Consider the following 13247-nt stretch of genomic DNA (forward strand, 5'->3'; position numbering starts at 1 on the left):
GATTACACAACAAAGAACATAAGTGAAAACTTTGTTAAAGCAGCACAGTCTATTCATTTGGATCCTGGATGCAACATTTGCACCCCATGCAATTTGCAAAAATGGAAGCAATTATTGGTGGAGCACTCACTGACGGACAGGCACTGTATCGACTAGTGGTTAACGTCAGGAACTGGAAATTGCGGATTAATAGTTATCAAAGGAGAAGGTGTCTGCTGTTTGGAAGCAGCTCTAAAGGCCCTTTTACACTCGCCAATTATCGGGCAAACAAGCGTTCATAGAATAAATAGAGCAATAAACAGCCGATGAACAAGCAAACGCTCGTTCATTGGCTGATGGCATCGTTTTATACGCATAAACTTTTATAGTTGTCGGCAGCACATCTCCCTGTGTAAACACGATAGAACTGTATGGGGACGAGCGATCGGTGTAACGAGCGCTCGTCCCCATACTAGTTCCTTGTGAAAGGAGCAAACGATCAACGATCGACACTCGTTTACACGGCTGTTTAATACTACGTTAAGGCTGCAGCTAAACACATAGACAAATCGTGGTCTATAGGAATGCGTTAGGCTATGGCTATTTACCTCACTACAAAAATCGCTGTAATATCACTGTCATAAATTCCTGTCCAGAGGAATGCATTCAAAAGCTTGAAAATCTCTTCAAAATCGCTCCAGTCAAGTGATTTGCTAGCATTTTTTTTTATAATCGCTACATGCTGGGATTTCAATGCTACACACTTATCTGGAGTGATTTTGAAGAAATTTTCAAGCCTCTCAATGCATTCCGATGGACAGCGATTTGTCTCAGTGATTTTTTTGTAGTGAGATAAGTACCCCTAGTGTAACGTCAGTGGTCGCTGACCATGAACTCCTTCCATCCAGTCGACGCCCTTCTTTTCAGAGATGTCTGCACATACGGCCGTCCTGTTCCACAGTGACGACCAGGGTGCACTCGCGAGCTCAGTCCAGACTTAAAAAGCCACGCGCACGCAGGTGGAAGATTGAGCTGATTGCTCCCAGAGCACCCTGGGCTATAAGAAGAGCTGTGCCCCTTCCTCCCATGCCTGAGCGTTGTGGTCGTACCCAAAGTTTATCTATACAAATGGTCTCCTAAAGTTTTCCAGTTCCCAGTGGTTCCCCTACCTGAATCCTGTATCCCGTGCTGTCCTGGTCAAGTGCCGAGCTGAGCTGTAGTCGTGCTGTGCTGTATTCCACGCCTGTCCTGCTACTCCACGCCTGACGTCTACCTTCTCCCCAGTCCCAGCTGAGCCGGCCTTGCTACTGTCCGAGCTGCCACAGGTACGCTATACGAACTATAGACTGTGACCTGTTGGCTAAATGCCATACCGTTAAAGCGATACAGCCCTGTGGGTCCACGAACCCAACGTGACCGTACGCTCAGGCCATGGACACCACTGGTCTATCCAAGACCAAGATGACGTCACAAGAGATGCGGTCGGATATGCTAGACCTGCGGTCTCGACAGGACCAACTCCTCTAGGCCTTGAACATTATCGCACATCGGCAGCAGGTGCTAGCTGCCGTTCCTCCTACTACACCTCCTGGCAGTGTTTATCCCCATTTTTCTTTGCCACTTCCTGACCGCTATGATGGAGACGCAGGGACCTGTCGTGGATTTTTGAACCAGTGCCAGATCCACTTCAGCCTATATACAAGGGCATTTTCGTCTGATGACGCAAGTGTCGCTTTCATTATCTCTCTCCTCACTGTCAAGGCCCTTGTATGGGCGAATCCTATCTGGGAGAGACAAGGACCAGAGACCCGTGACTTCCAGGGGTTCCTCCAGACATTTCGCACGGTGTTTGAGGAGCCTGGACGAGTCTCGTCTGCAGCGGCTTCCTTGCTAAACCTACGCCAAGGAGACACCTCCATGGGCGAGTACGCCATCCACTTCCGCACCCTGGCGGGTGAACTGTTGTGGACCAATGAGACCCTGGTGGCTGCATTCTGTCAGGGACTGTCTCCTAGGGTTAAGGACGAACTTTCCGCTCGAGATCTACCGTGGATGACCTCATCCTTCTGGCCACCCGGATTGATATAAGGATCCAAGAACGGCTCCAAGAAGCTCGTCGGGAGGGAGGCCTCCCTAGTCCCGACCACTGCTGTCCTCTGATGCCGACCCTCCTAAGGAGTCTGTGAGGATGGACCAGTGTAAGCTTTCTACCCAGGAGAGACAACGCAGATGCACTTCAGGACTCTGTCTTTATTGCGGCCTCGGAGGCTATCTTATGCGTCTGTGTCCCCAAAAGCCCCAAAGCCTAGGGTTGGTAGGAGAGACAACCCTGGGTAAAGAAGGACTTCCGTCTAAATTATCCATCCCCGTGACCATAGAGTCCGGCGAGAAAACGCATCGGGTCTCTGCGTATCTGGACTCTGGATCTGCTGCTAATTTCATTCGTAGAGACCTGGTGGATCGTCTCCAATTGCCCACTACCCCTCTGGAGAGGCCATTGGTGGTTGCATCTGTGAATGGACTACCTCTGCCAGACCCAGTTATTGCTGTGACCAAGCCGCTGAGGCTCCAAGTAGGAGCTCTCCACTCTGAGCACCTCTCGTTCTTTGTCTTGTCCAAAGTCGTTAACCCCGTGTTGCTGGGCCTGCCTTGGCTCCGACTACATGCCCCAGTCCTGGACTGGATCTCTGGTGAGGTTCTCCAGTGGGGCCCCGAGTGTCACAACCGTTGCCTGGTACAAATTTGTTCGGCTCAGCCTCCTCTGTCTCAGTCATTGGCAGGATTACCTGGTCATTATGCTGCATTTTCGGACATCTTCAGAAAGAGGGAGGCGGAGACGCTGCCCCCACACCAGGCGTATGACTGTCCCATCGAGCTGATTTCTGGTGCATCCCTTCCCTGTGGTAGGGTATATCTTCTCTCCTTGCCAGACACTCTGTCCATGTCCGCCTATGTTAAAGAGAACTTGGAGAGGGGCTTCATATGGAAGTCTTCCTCCCCGGCAGTAGCCGGGTTCTTCTTCGTCAAGAAAAAAGGATGGTTCCCTGCGTCCTTGTATCGACTACCGGGGTCTCAACCAGATCACGGTGAAAAATAAGTATCCGTTGCCATTAATCTCAGAATAATTTGATCGTATACGTGGTGCCGAGATTTTTTCCAAACTAGACCTTCGTGGGGCTTACAACCGAATACAGATTCGCCGGTGTGACGAATGGAAGACTGCATTTAACACCCGTGATGCACACTATGAATATCTAGTAATGCCCTTCGGCCTGTGTAATGCTCCCGCGGTCTTCCAGGAGTTCGTTAACGACATCTTCTGTGATCTCCTCTATGTTTGTGTTGTGGTCTGTCTTGATGACGTCTTGATTTTTTTCTCCAGATCCTATAACTCATCAGAGACATGTCCGTCAAGTTTTGCTGCGGTTAAGGGAGAATCGTCTGTACGCCAAGCTGGAGACGTGAGTGTTTGAGAAAGATGCTCTACCCTTCCTGGGCTACATCATCTCGAGATGGATACTGAAAAGGTAAAGTCCGCCCTAGAATGGCCATGCCCTCAAGGCTTGAGGGCCATACAGCTCTTTCTGGGATTCGCCAATTTTTACAGACAGTTTATCCCAAAATTCTCCTCACTGACTTCTCCTATCTCTAACCTCACCAAGAAGGGCATGAATGCCAAGGTATGGACTCCTGAGGCAGAGTCCGCATTCAATAGCCTGAAGAGTGCCTTCACGTCAGCCTCTATCCTCCATTATCCAGATGTTTCTCTACAGTTCTCGTTGGAGGTGGATGCCTCCTCTGTCGGTGCTGGTGCACTTCTGTTCCAGAGAGGTTCCAAGGGCAAGTCAATGGTATGTGGATATTTCTCTAAGCTCTTTTCTTCTGCAGAACGCAACTACTCGATTGGGGATCGGGAGTAACTGGCCATCAAATTGGCTCTGGAGGAGTGGAGACATCTACTAGAGGGTGCAGCTCATCCCATCCTAATTTTTACGGACCACAAGAATCTTACCTACCTTCAGACGGCCCAATGGCTGAATCCTCGTCAGGCCAGTTGGTCGCTGTTCTTTACCAGGTTCCAGTTTGAGCTCCATTATTGCCCGGATGACAAGAATGTGAGGGCCGATGTCTTGTCCAGATCTTTCGAGACAGTGGACACCATGGAAATTCCACAGAATATTATTGACCCGTCTTGCATGGTCTCTGTCAACCCCCTGCAAGTTGGGTACATTCCTCCAGGGAGGACCTTTGTGCGCCTGGCTGCAGAAGGAGAATCTTCCGCTGGGGACACTGCTCTAGACTGGCAGGTCACGCGGGGACCCGTAAAACCCGAGACCCAATTGCCCGTCATTTCTGGTGGCCCACGCTGCCCAAAGACATTATGGACTTTGTTTCTTCCTGCTCAGTGTGTGCAGCTAACAAGGTCGCTCACTCCAGACCTGCTGGTCTGCTCCAGCCATTGCCTGTACCCGATGCTCCGTGGCAGCATATAGCTATGGACTTTGTTATGGACCTGCCTCCCTCTGTGGGATGCAGTACTGTCTGGGTGGTGGCGATTTTCGAAGGTGGCCCACTTAGTTTCGTTGACCGGTCTTCCGTCTGCTCCTCAACTGGCCAACCTTTTCATCCAACACATCTGCCGCCTGCACGGCTTGCCGCGGCATATTGTGTCTGATCGGAGGGTTCAGTTCACCTCGAAGTTCTGGAGAGCCCTCTGTGGACTCCTCAGTGTGAAGTTGGACTTTTCTTCAGCCTACCATCCTCAGTCCAATGTTCAGGTCGAGAGGATCAATCAGATCTTGAAGAACTACCTACGCCACTTCATCTCCAAGCAGCATGAAGACTGGGTGCAGCTGATTCTGTGGTCTGAGTTCCCATATAATAATCACACCAGCGAGTCCACAAGGAATACACAGTTCTTCATTGTCTACGGCCAACACCCACAAATTCCTCTCCAGGTGCCCGACACGCCCGATGTACCAGCGGCTGACTCTGCTTTTAGAGACTTTCTGCAGTTCTGGCAGCAGACTCGATCCTCCATCCTACTGGCAGTCGACCGCATGAAACAGAAGGCTGACACAAAGAGAAGAGAACCACCTCAATTTCTCCCTGGCACGAAGGTCAGGCTGTCCTCTAGGAATATCCGACTAAGGGTGCCATCATACAAATTTTCTCCCAGGTTCCTCGGACCCTTCGAGATCCTACAGCATATTAACCCTGTCGCCTACAAGCTGTGGCTGCCTCCTACCCTCAATATCCCCAACTCCTTCCATGTCTCCCACCTGAAGCCGGTCGTTCTGAACCGCTATACCAAGACTCCTAGCCCTGCGGTTGCCTCCAGCGGTCCTTCAGACACCTTTGAGGTTAAGGAGATCCTGGACACTAAAAAAGTAAGAGGAAGAATCTTTTATTTAGTAGATTGGAAAGGTTTGGTCCAGAAAAGAGGTCCTGGGAGCCAGAAGAGAATCTTAATGCTCCTACCCTCATTAAGAGGTTTCTCTCTCGTTCTGGTCTCAAGAGGAGGGGCGTAAGAGGGGGGATACTGTAACATCCGTGGTCGCGGACCACAAACTCCTTCCATCCAGTCGACGCCCTTCTCTATAGAGATGTCTGCACATATGGCCGTCTTGTTCCACAGTGACCACCAGAGTGCGCTCGTGAGCTCAGTCCAGACTTAAGGAGCCAAAGCGCACGCAGGTTGTAGATTGAGCTGATTGTTTTCAGAGCACCCTGGGCTATAAGAAGGGCTGTTACCCTTCCTCCCATGCCTGAGCGTTGTTGTCATACCCAAAGATTGTCTATGCAAATGGTCTCCTAGTGTTTTCCAGTTTCCAGTACCTATATCCTGTATCCCGTGCTATCCTGGTCAAGTGCCGTGCTGAGCTGTAGTCATGCTGTGCTGTATTCCACGCCTGTCCTGCTACTCCAAGCCTGACGTCTACCTGTTGCCTGGTCCCAGCCGAGCCTGCCTTGCTACTGTCCGAGCTGCCGCAGGTACACTATACAAACTATAGACTGTGACCTGCGCCCTATTGGCCAGCTGTCATACCGTCAAGGCGGTACGGCCCAGTGGGTCCACGAACCCAATGTGACACCTAGCCTAATGCATTCCTATGGACAGCGATCTATCGCTCACTACAATGCAAAAGTCTAGGTCTAGCCCAGCCAAAAAGGTGTGTACAATCTACAAGCAGCTAGAAACATTAGCGGTGAAACATTGTGCAAATGTTAGTGATGTGTCCTAGACGGACCTAAAATGATTTCATATGGGAAATATAAAATTATTATTCTCTTTTGTTGATAAATGGGTACTAAACACTGTTTGTACTAGTATGTGGAACAGGAACACAAATCAGTTGATGGTGACTATCTAATCTTATATGAAATATTAGGAAAAATATATATATATTATTTCAAACGAAGAGAGCAATTCATGGATGATATAAAATCATAAAGAAAGGAAGTGACCAAATAAATATAGAGAATGAGTAAATTAAATAGCTATAAAGATGTCCTGTTTACTCACAGGGTGTTAGCTTTTTATACTGGCGAGGAATAAAATGTCCCTTTATAGCTGTATGGCATGGTGACCTTTGGAAATGCTCTGCTGTCTAATAAATGTTTTCTGAATGAATACAATGCTTGAGTGAAGAATGAAGAACAAGTGGTATGACCATCATATATCTAAGTCTACTTTGATGGGATTTAATTTAAACAAGCGCATCATAAATCTTCCATCTTCTGCTAAGCATGTTCTCCAGCCAATTCTTAAGACACTGATCAGATTGGTTTCCAGTATTATTTATTGAAGTTATTTACCATGTATTTGATTTCTTCCAGCCAGAGATAAATGGCTGCCGTCTGATCCACAGATTATATCTGAAGGCCTATATGCCATAGCTGTTGTTCTGAGTTTCTCACGCATAGCCTACATACTGCCAGCCAATGAAAGTTTTGGACCTCTACAGATATCACTTGGGAGGACTGTGAAGGACATCTTTAAGTTTATGGTCCTCTTTATTATGGTTTTCCTGGCATTCATGATTGGGATGTTTATCCTGTATTCTTACTACCTTGGAGCTAAAGTGAATTCTGCATTCACAACGTAAGTATTATATTATGTCTGGTTTAGTAATAATAATTTTTTTATAAGCTGTTTTACATTATTCATATAAACACATTTTTGGGTTCGACAATAATACACATGAGTAGAATCTAAACCAAAAGTAGATTTGAAGAAATAAGATATAAACTAATAATAAGAGCAAGGTGACTATTAACCCCTGCCCCCTCTTTAAATTTTAAAGAACAAAATTCTGACAGGAGATTGTCCATAAATCTGCCCATGTTGAAATAGCAACCATACAGTTATAAATCCAGATTGCAAAAGATTTTTGAAAAATCACCTCTGGCAAGGGAGATTACATTTCTCACATTAAAACTACATTGAAACTGAAATAATCAGGATCAACCAATGATACAGGCCAGCTGACTGTCCCCCGATGGATGTTTGATTTTAAGATGCTCGATTCATTGTTTCCGTGGGAGATAAGCCACTGCCAGAGCTGCCCTATCCTCATTGAAATAAACAGGCCTGATGAGCATGCATGTTTGTAACAAACTTACCGGTCGTTACTTGTTCCCGTGTCCTTGCCTTATTACCTTACCCTATTTGGATTTCCTGTTGCTGACATGAGTTGTATGACCTTGCTGTTATTCTTGAGCCCTTACCGTAGATCATGTTTGACCTTGCTGTATTGCCTGATACCCCGGCCTCTGCTTGCCTGACTTTTCTTTTGATCCTTTTTTGTACTTTGCTTTAGTATATTTTTGCCACCTAGGGTGACTGCCCTGGGAACCGCGACCAGCGGACTTCAGGCCATACAGAGGTCCATGGTAAATATCAGAAGTCTGGGACCTTGCATCTCTGGGTCAGCAAGTGCTAACTCCTGGTGGCATCTATAGGATTGACGTTCTCGTTACAATGTTTATGGTGGAGTCAGCAGAAAAATCTGTCAACCTAACGAGCATTGGTCTTACATCTATTTCATGTGCATGGCTGTCTCTAGGCTTGGTTATCACACACAGGTTTCATATAGATCAATATCTGAACGGTTACTCTCACTTACCTCCTGGGGGAATAAAAGATCCATTGAGGGACAGTTGGGCTGATATCATACACTGTCTTAGGGCTCATTCGGACGAGCGTAATGCTCATCCGTGTACTGACAGCACACGAACCCATTAATTTCAATGGGGCTATTCAGACAGGCGTGAGTTGTCACACAGTGAGTGTCTGTTGCGTATAACTCACTGCATCTCCTATATTGGTGCGTTTTTGGGCACCTAGTTGTCCATTGAAGTCTATGGGTGCATGAAAACCCTGGACAGAAATGCAGAGAAATAATTTAAAAAGATTAAAAAAAAAGTGCTTGCACGGACGTGGAAAACGCATGCCACACGTAAAGCACACTGATGCCAATACGCAACGCACACTGACACACACAAGGACCAATGATTGCTTATGTATGGGGACGCGCGCTTGTTACTCCAATCATTCACCCCCATACATTTTCATCATGTCGGCAGCACATCTCCCTGTTGTGCTGCTGACAACGATGATTTTTAATGCTGCATAAAAATGCAGATCAGCAGATGAACGAGCGTTTGCTCGTTCATCAGCTGATTGTTGCCCTGTTCACACAGGCAATGAACGGGAACGTGTGTTTATATGAATGCTCGTTTGCCCGATCATTGGCCCATGTAAGAGGGCCCTTAGACTGCTGACTGATTCTTCCAAAATCAGTGGGTTCGGCTGACATTTATCTGATGCTTAAAGAGGCTCTGTCACCAGTTTATAAGTGCTCTATCTCCATCTAATCTGAGAGGCGCTGTAATGTACAGAACAAAATTTTTTAGTTTTTTTTATTAAAACGTTTATTTTTGACAGAGTTATGACGATTTTTCCTTTTATGCTAATTTGTTCTAAATGCCCAACTGGACGTTTTTTTACTTTTCACCAAGTGGGCGTTGTAAGGAGAAGTGTATGACACTGACCAATCCGCGTCATACACTTCTCTTCATTATGTCCAGCTGTACTCACAGCACAGCGTGATCTCGCGAGATCACGTTGTGCCGCCACTTAGTCCCACAATAAGTTCACCGGAGTGTCGGGAGAATGACCAGACATCGCCTCCAGCCAGACTACGGCTGGTCATTCTCCCAACTCTCCGGTGAAGTTTCTGTTGGAGTAAGTGACGGCACAGCGTGATCTCGCGAGATCACGCTGTGTTGTAAGTACAGCTGGACATGAATGAAGAAAAGTGTATGACGCTGATTGGTCAGCATCATACACTTTTCTTTACAACGCCCACTTGGTCAAAAGTAAAAAGATCGCCCAGTTGGGCATTTAGAACAAATTAGCTTAAAACTAAAAATCGTCATAACTCGGTCAATAATAAAAGTTTTTTTTAAAAAACAACAACTGTTGTTATCTACATTACAGCGCCTGTCAGATTAGGTAGGCGATAGGGCAATTATAAACTGGTGACAGAGCCTCTTTAAGTTTCTGTCCAGTGCTAGGTATTCGTGATCATGAGAAATGCAGGAGGAGAAAGTGTAGTCACTTCATGAACATGAACCAGCAGTATAGTTAGGGCCGGCCTTAGGATAGATGGCGCACTGTGCAAAATTTTCTTTCTGCGCCCCACCTCCGTCATAAAATAATGGCCCATAAAAAGTATAATGCCCCCGACACACAGTATAATGCCCTTTTTAGTGCCCCCACACAGTATAATGCCCCCTAAGTGCTCACACACAGTATAATTCTCCTTTAGTGCCCCATACAATATAATGCCCCCATAGCTGCCCTGTACAATATAATAATAATATTTAATAATATAATATATTATAACCCCTTTAAGGACACAGTATTTTGTCCTCTAAGTGTGCCCACACAGTATAATACCCCCTTAGTGGTTCCCCCACAGTATATTGCCCCCTCTCCCCTAGGTGCCACACCCCCCTTGTAGATAGTGCCCCCTGTAGATTGTGCCGTACAGCCCCCCCTGTAGATTGTGCCATACAGCCCCCCCTGTAGATTATGCCATACAGCCCCCCTGTAGATAGTGCCATACAGCCCCCACCACCCCCTTGAAGACAGTGCCATACAGCTCCCCACCTCCACCTTGTAGACAGTGCCATACAGCCCCCCACTTCCCCCTTGTAGACATGCCATACAGCCCCGCATCTCCCCCTTGTAGACAGTGCCCCCCAACCCCCTTGTAGACAGTGCCATACAGCCCCCCACCTCCCCCTTATAGACAGTGTCCCCCAAACAAATAAAACAAAAACATTGTACTCACCTAGGTCCCGTTGCCACGACGAACGGAGCAGCTCCACAACACTGGCATGATCCAGTGACGTCATCACGACGGCCTGTGCAGGGAAACTGTCCCTGCGCCTGATAGGCTGCAGGCCTGTACCCTTGTAAATGGCAGAGCAGGGAGAAACCTTCCTGCTCTGCCATAGGATTCAATGGAATCTGTGTCTGCGGGTGGCACGGGTGCCCTTAGGGCCATGACCGGTGGCGCTGCTAGCAGCCGCTATGGCTGCTACAGTGGTAGTTACGCCACTGAGCAGAGAAGGGGCGCCCGGGCGGAAAGGCAGCTGCAGATGAGCTGGGCCCGGGTGCTGCCGAAACACAAGCAGGGGAAGGGAGCCCCTTCCAATTGCTGGAGTTATGCGCACTGTGTGATGGCACAGGTTGCAGAAGGCCGGCCCGGAGTATAGACACTTGCTGACTGATCTGATCTTATTAAACAATGAATGTGGATGCCAGAGTTAACTTTTCAAATATAATTAAGCTTTAATATACTGAAGAGCATGACTAAACAGCAGTGAAAAAATAAATTAGCAAAATTATTACATTTAAAGAAAAACAGTAATCCTAGCATTTAATGCAAAACCAGATGTCATTTTTTTTATTTAGGTTGCAGGGTAAAAGTATTGAGCTGGTTAATTGCCACACGTAAGGATACTTCTACACGGGCATATTGTTTGCCTGTAGAGAGCGCCAATCGAGCAATCGTTGGTACCATATGTGCCGTCGTCGTTAGTGCAATCGGTTGTTGGCTGATCACTGCCATGTTTACACCAGCCAATGATTGGAAACAAGCCTTTATGTACAAGTATTCTGGATAAGGGAAGCAAAGCTCTACATAACATAACACTGCTTGTCTTCTTCTTGTCTTTTAAGTGTTGAGGAGAGCTTTAAAACACTGTTCTGGTCCATATTTGGCTTGTCTGAAGTAACATCTGTAGTTCTGAAATACGACCACAAGTTCATAGAGAACATCGGCTATGTGCTTTATGGCATCTACAATGTGACAATGGTGGTGGTCCTTCTGAACATGTTGATTGCCATGATTAACAGCTCATATCAAGAAATCGAGGTAATCCAATTGTTGTATTTCCCAGTTATTGCTGTATTTTAAATAGAATGACTTCATTTCACATGCCTTCTGTATTGAATCACTGAGACGTAAATGATGGCTGGAACACTGCTCTTATTTTATTTATAAGTAAGATGTCAGGAGCTTTTAAGAAGAACACATTTCCCATGGCATTGCAGGTCTATTTTTGTCAGGATACAGGTGAAGGAATTGAAAATTATTATAAACAGTATACCTGGATTCTAAGCTATTATGCAGAACATTTTTATCAATGGGTATATACTGTATCTTTATTGAACTATTAATGTAATCATCCTACTTATATTGTCAGCATTAAAGAGCTGTTCCAGGAGGCCACCATAGAGTACATTTACAAAAGAGACGATAATTGCATGATTTATTAAAAAACATTTACTTACAATATCAATTCAGGAATTTAAATGATTGGGCATTAGGGCATATGGATGTCATAGAGGGGGGTCCTATTATAGCGGCTCCTCTTCTGGTGGACTCGAGACATCAATGCGGTACATAGATAGCCATTTATTGGAATGGCCGAACATGTAATACTCAGGACTAAGTATTTTGTTTTCAATTTTAGCACACACAATAGTACACATTTTAATGCAGTGTACTCCAAACTTATTGACATAAAAAATATGGATTTTCTATTATGTATAACAAAGGTTCAGAGTTTCTAAATAACAGGTTTAAAAATCCATGCTACTTTTTTTTTTTTTTGTATTTTTCATTCTATTCTGCCATTGTGTTTTGCGTTACAATTTGAACCCATTATTGCCAGAAACTGGGTACAGGAAAGTACTTTCCTAATGTTAAGTGCTTTTTAAGCCTGGTTAATTGTAGATAATAAAATGTTATTGATGAACAGATATAACCGTAATTGTAAGGAGTGAAATTGAAATGCAACATAAGCAATATACAAATGATGGGATCCAAAATTTCCACTCTTCACTTTATAATTAAATGGAAAAAAAGGTCTGGTTGTACAAACTCAATTTATTCAGTACAGAATGCATTGTATAGGCAGAGCACTAATGTTAGTTTAGATTCAGAAAATAGAACAAATATCGGTTATATTTGTGTCAGTTCGAGAAAGTTTCTTTCAGATAGGACATGATAAATTTATTTCACTTTAAATGTTTTCTGCTATCAAAATAAACGAGTCTGACAGATACATAATAGAAAATTGTGTGAAGACAACTGCACAGCATTTGTAGAAGATTGTATAGTGCGATTTCCTCCACTAAAGAAAACCATGCAAACATTTCAGAAAATAGCCTAGAAATTAAAATGCCGCAATTAGAGGGTCAGTCCTGCTGTGTAGTGATGAAAATACCTCAGTCTTGCTGGTGTTTTCTATGGAGTGATTTGAGTGATTTCTACTTTTAATATTTAAAAAAAAACGGAAATTCAAAACTTGGTCGTAGTCATGTGTCCTACAGATATAGCAGAGCCTATGTATACAGATAACCTAAAGGGCTTTTACAGTATATATTTTATTTAGTCTTAAATAAGACCGCTATTGAATTCTATTTTTAAAAACAAAAAACTGCCTACAGTACCATACCTAAACATTGCAGCGGTAATCAACCACGAACATGGGAAATTCGTACATTGGACAGAAATGGTATCCCCAATGGAACTGTCACATACTGTCATCAGGGACACCCTTCCTGGGCAATGTATGACCTTTACACTACACAGACTGGGAGAGGGGCTGGGATGGTGATGTGTGGGCTTCAGCACCGCTGGAATGTCTATATGCAGCGGTGCTCATGTCTATGGGTGCCGGAG

At 45.3% G+C, this 13247-nt stretch overlaps 1 protein-coding gene across 1 annotated transcript in view; it reads left to right on the top strand.

The window, feature by feature from the left end:
* The window catches only part of TRPC3 (transient receptor potential cation channel subfamily C member 3), a 346804-nt gene that overhangs the window by 306474 nt on the left and 27083 nt on the right, over positions 1–13247 (top strand). Inside the window, exons 7-8 of the mRNA XM_075860495.1 lie at positions 6820–7084; positions 11237–11432. Coding sequence (XP_075716610.1) covers positions 6820–7084; positions 11237–11432 — 461 coding nt within the window. The remainder of the gene's footprint in view (positions 1–6819; positions 7085–11236; positions 11433–13247) is intronic.

This window comes from Rhinoderma darwinii, chromosome 1 (genome assembly GCF_050947455.1).
Source record: "Rhinoderma darwinii isolate aRhiDar2 chromosome 1, aRhiDar2.hap1, whole genome shotgun sequence".
NCBI lineage: Eukaryota > Metazoa > Chordata > Amphibia > Anura > Rhinodermatidae > Rhinoderma > Rhinoderma darwinii.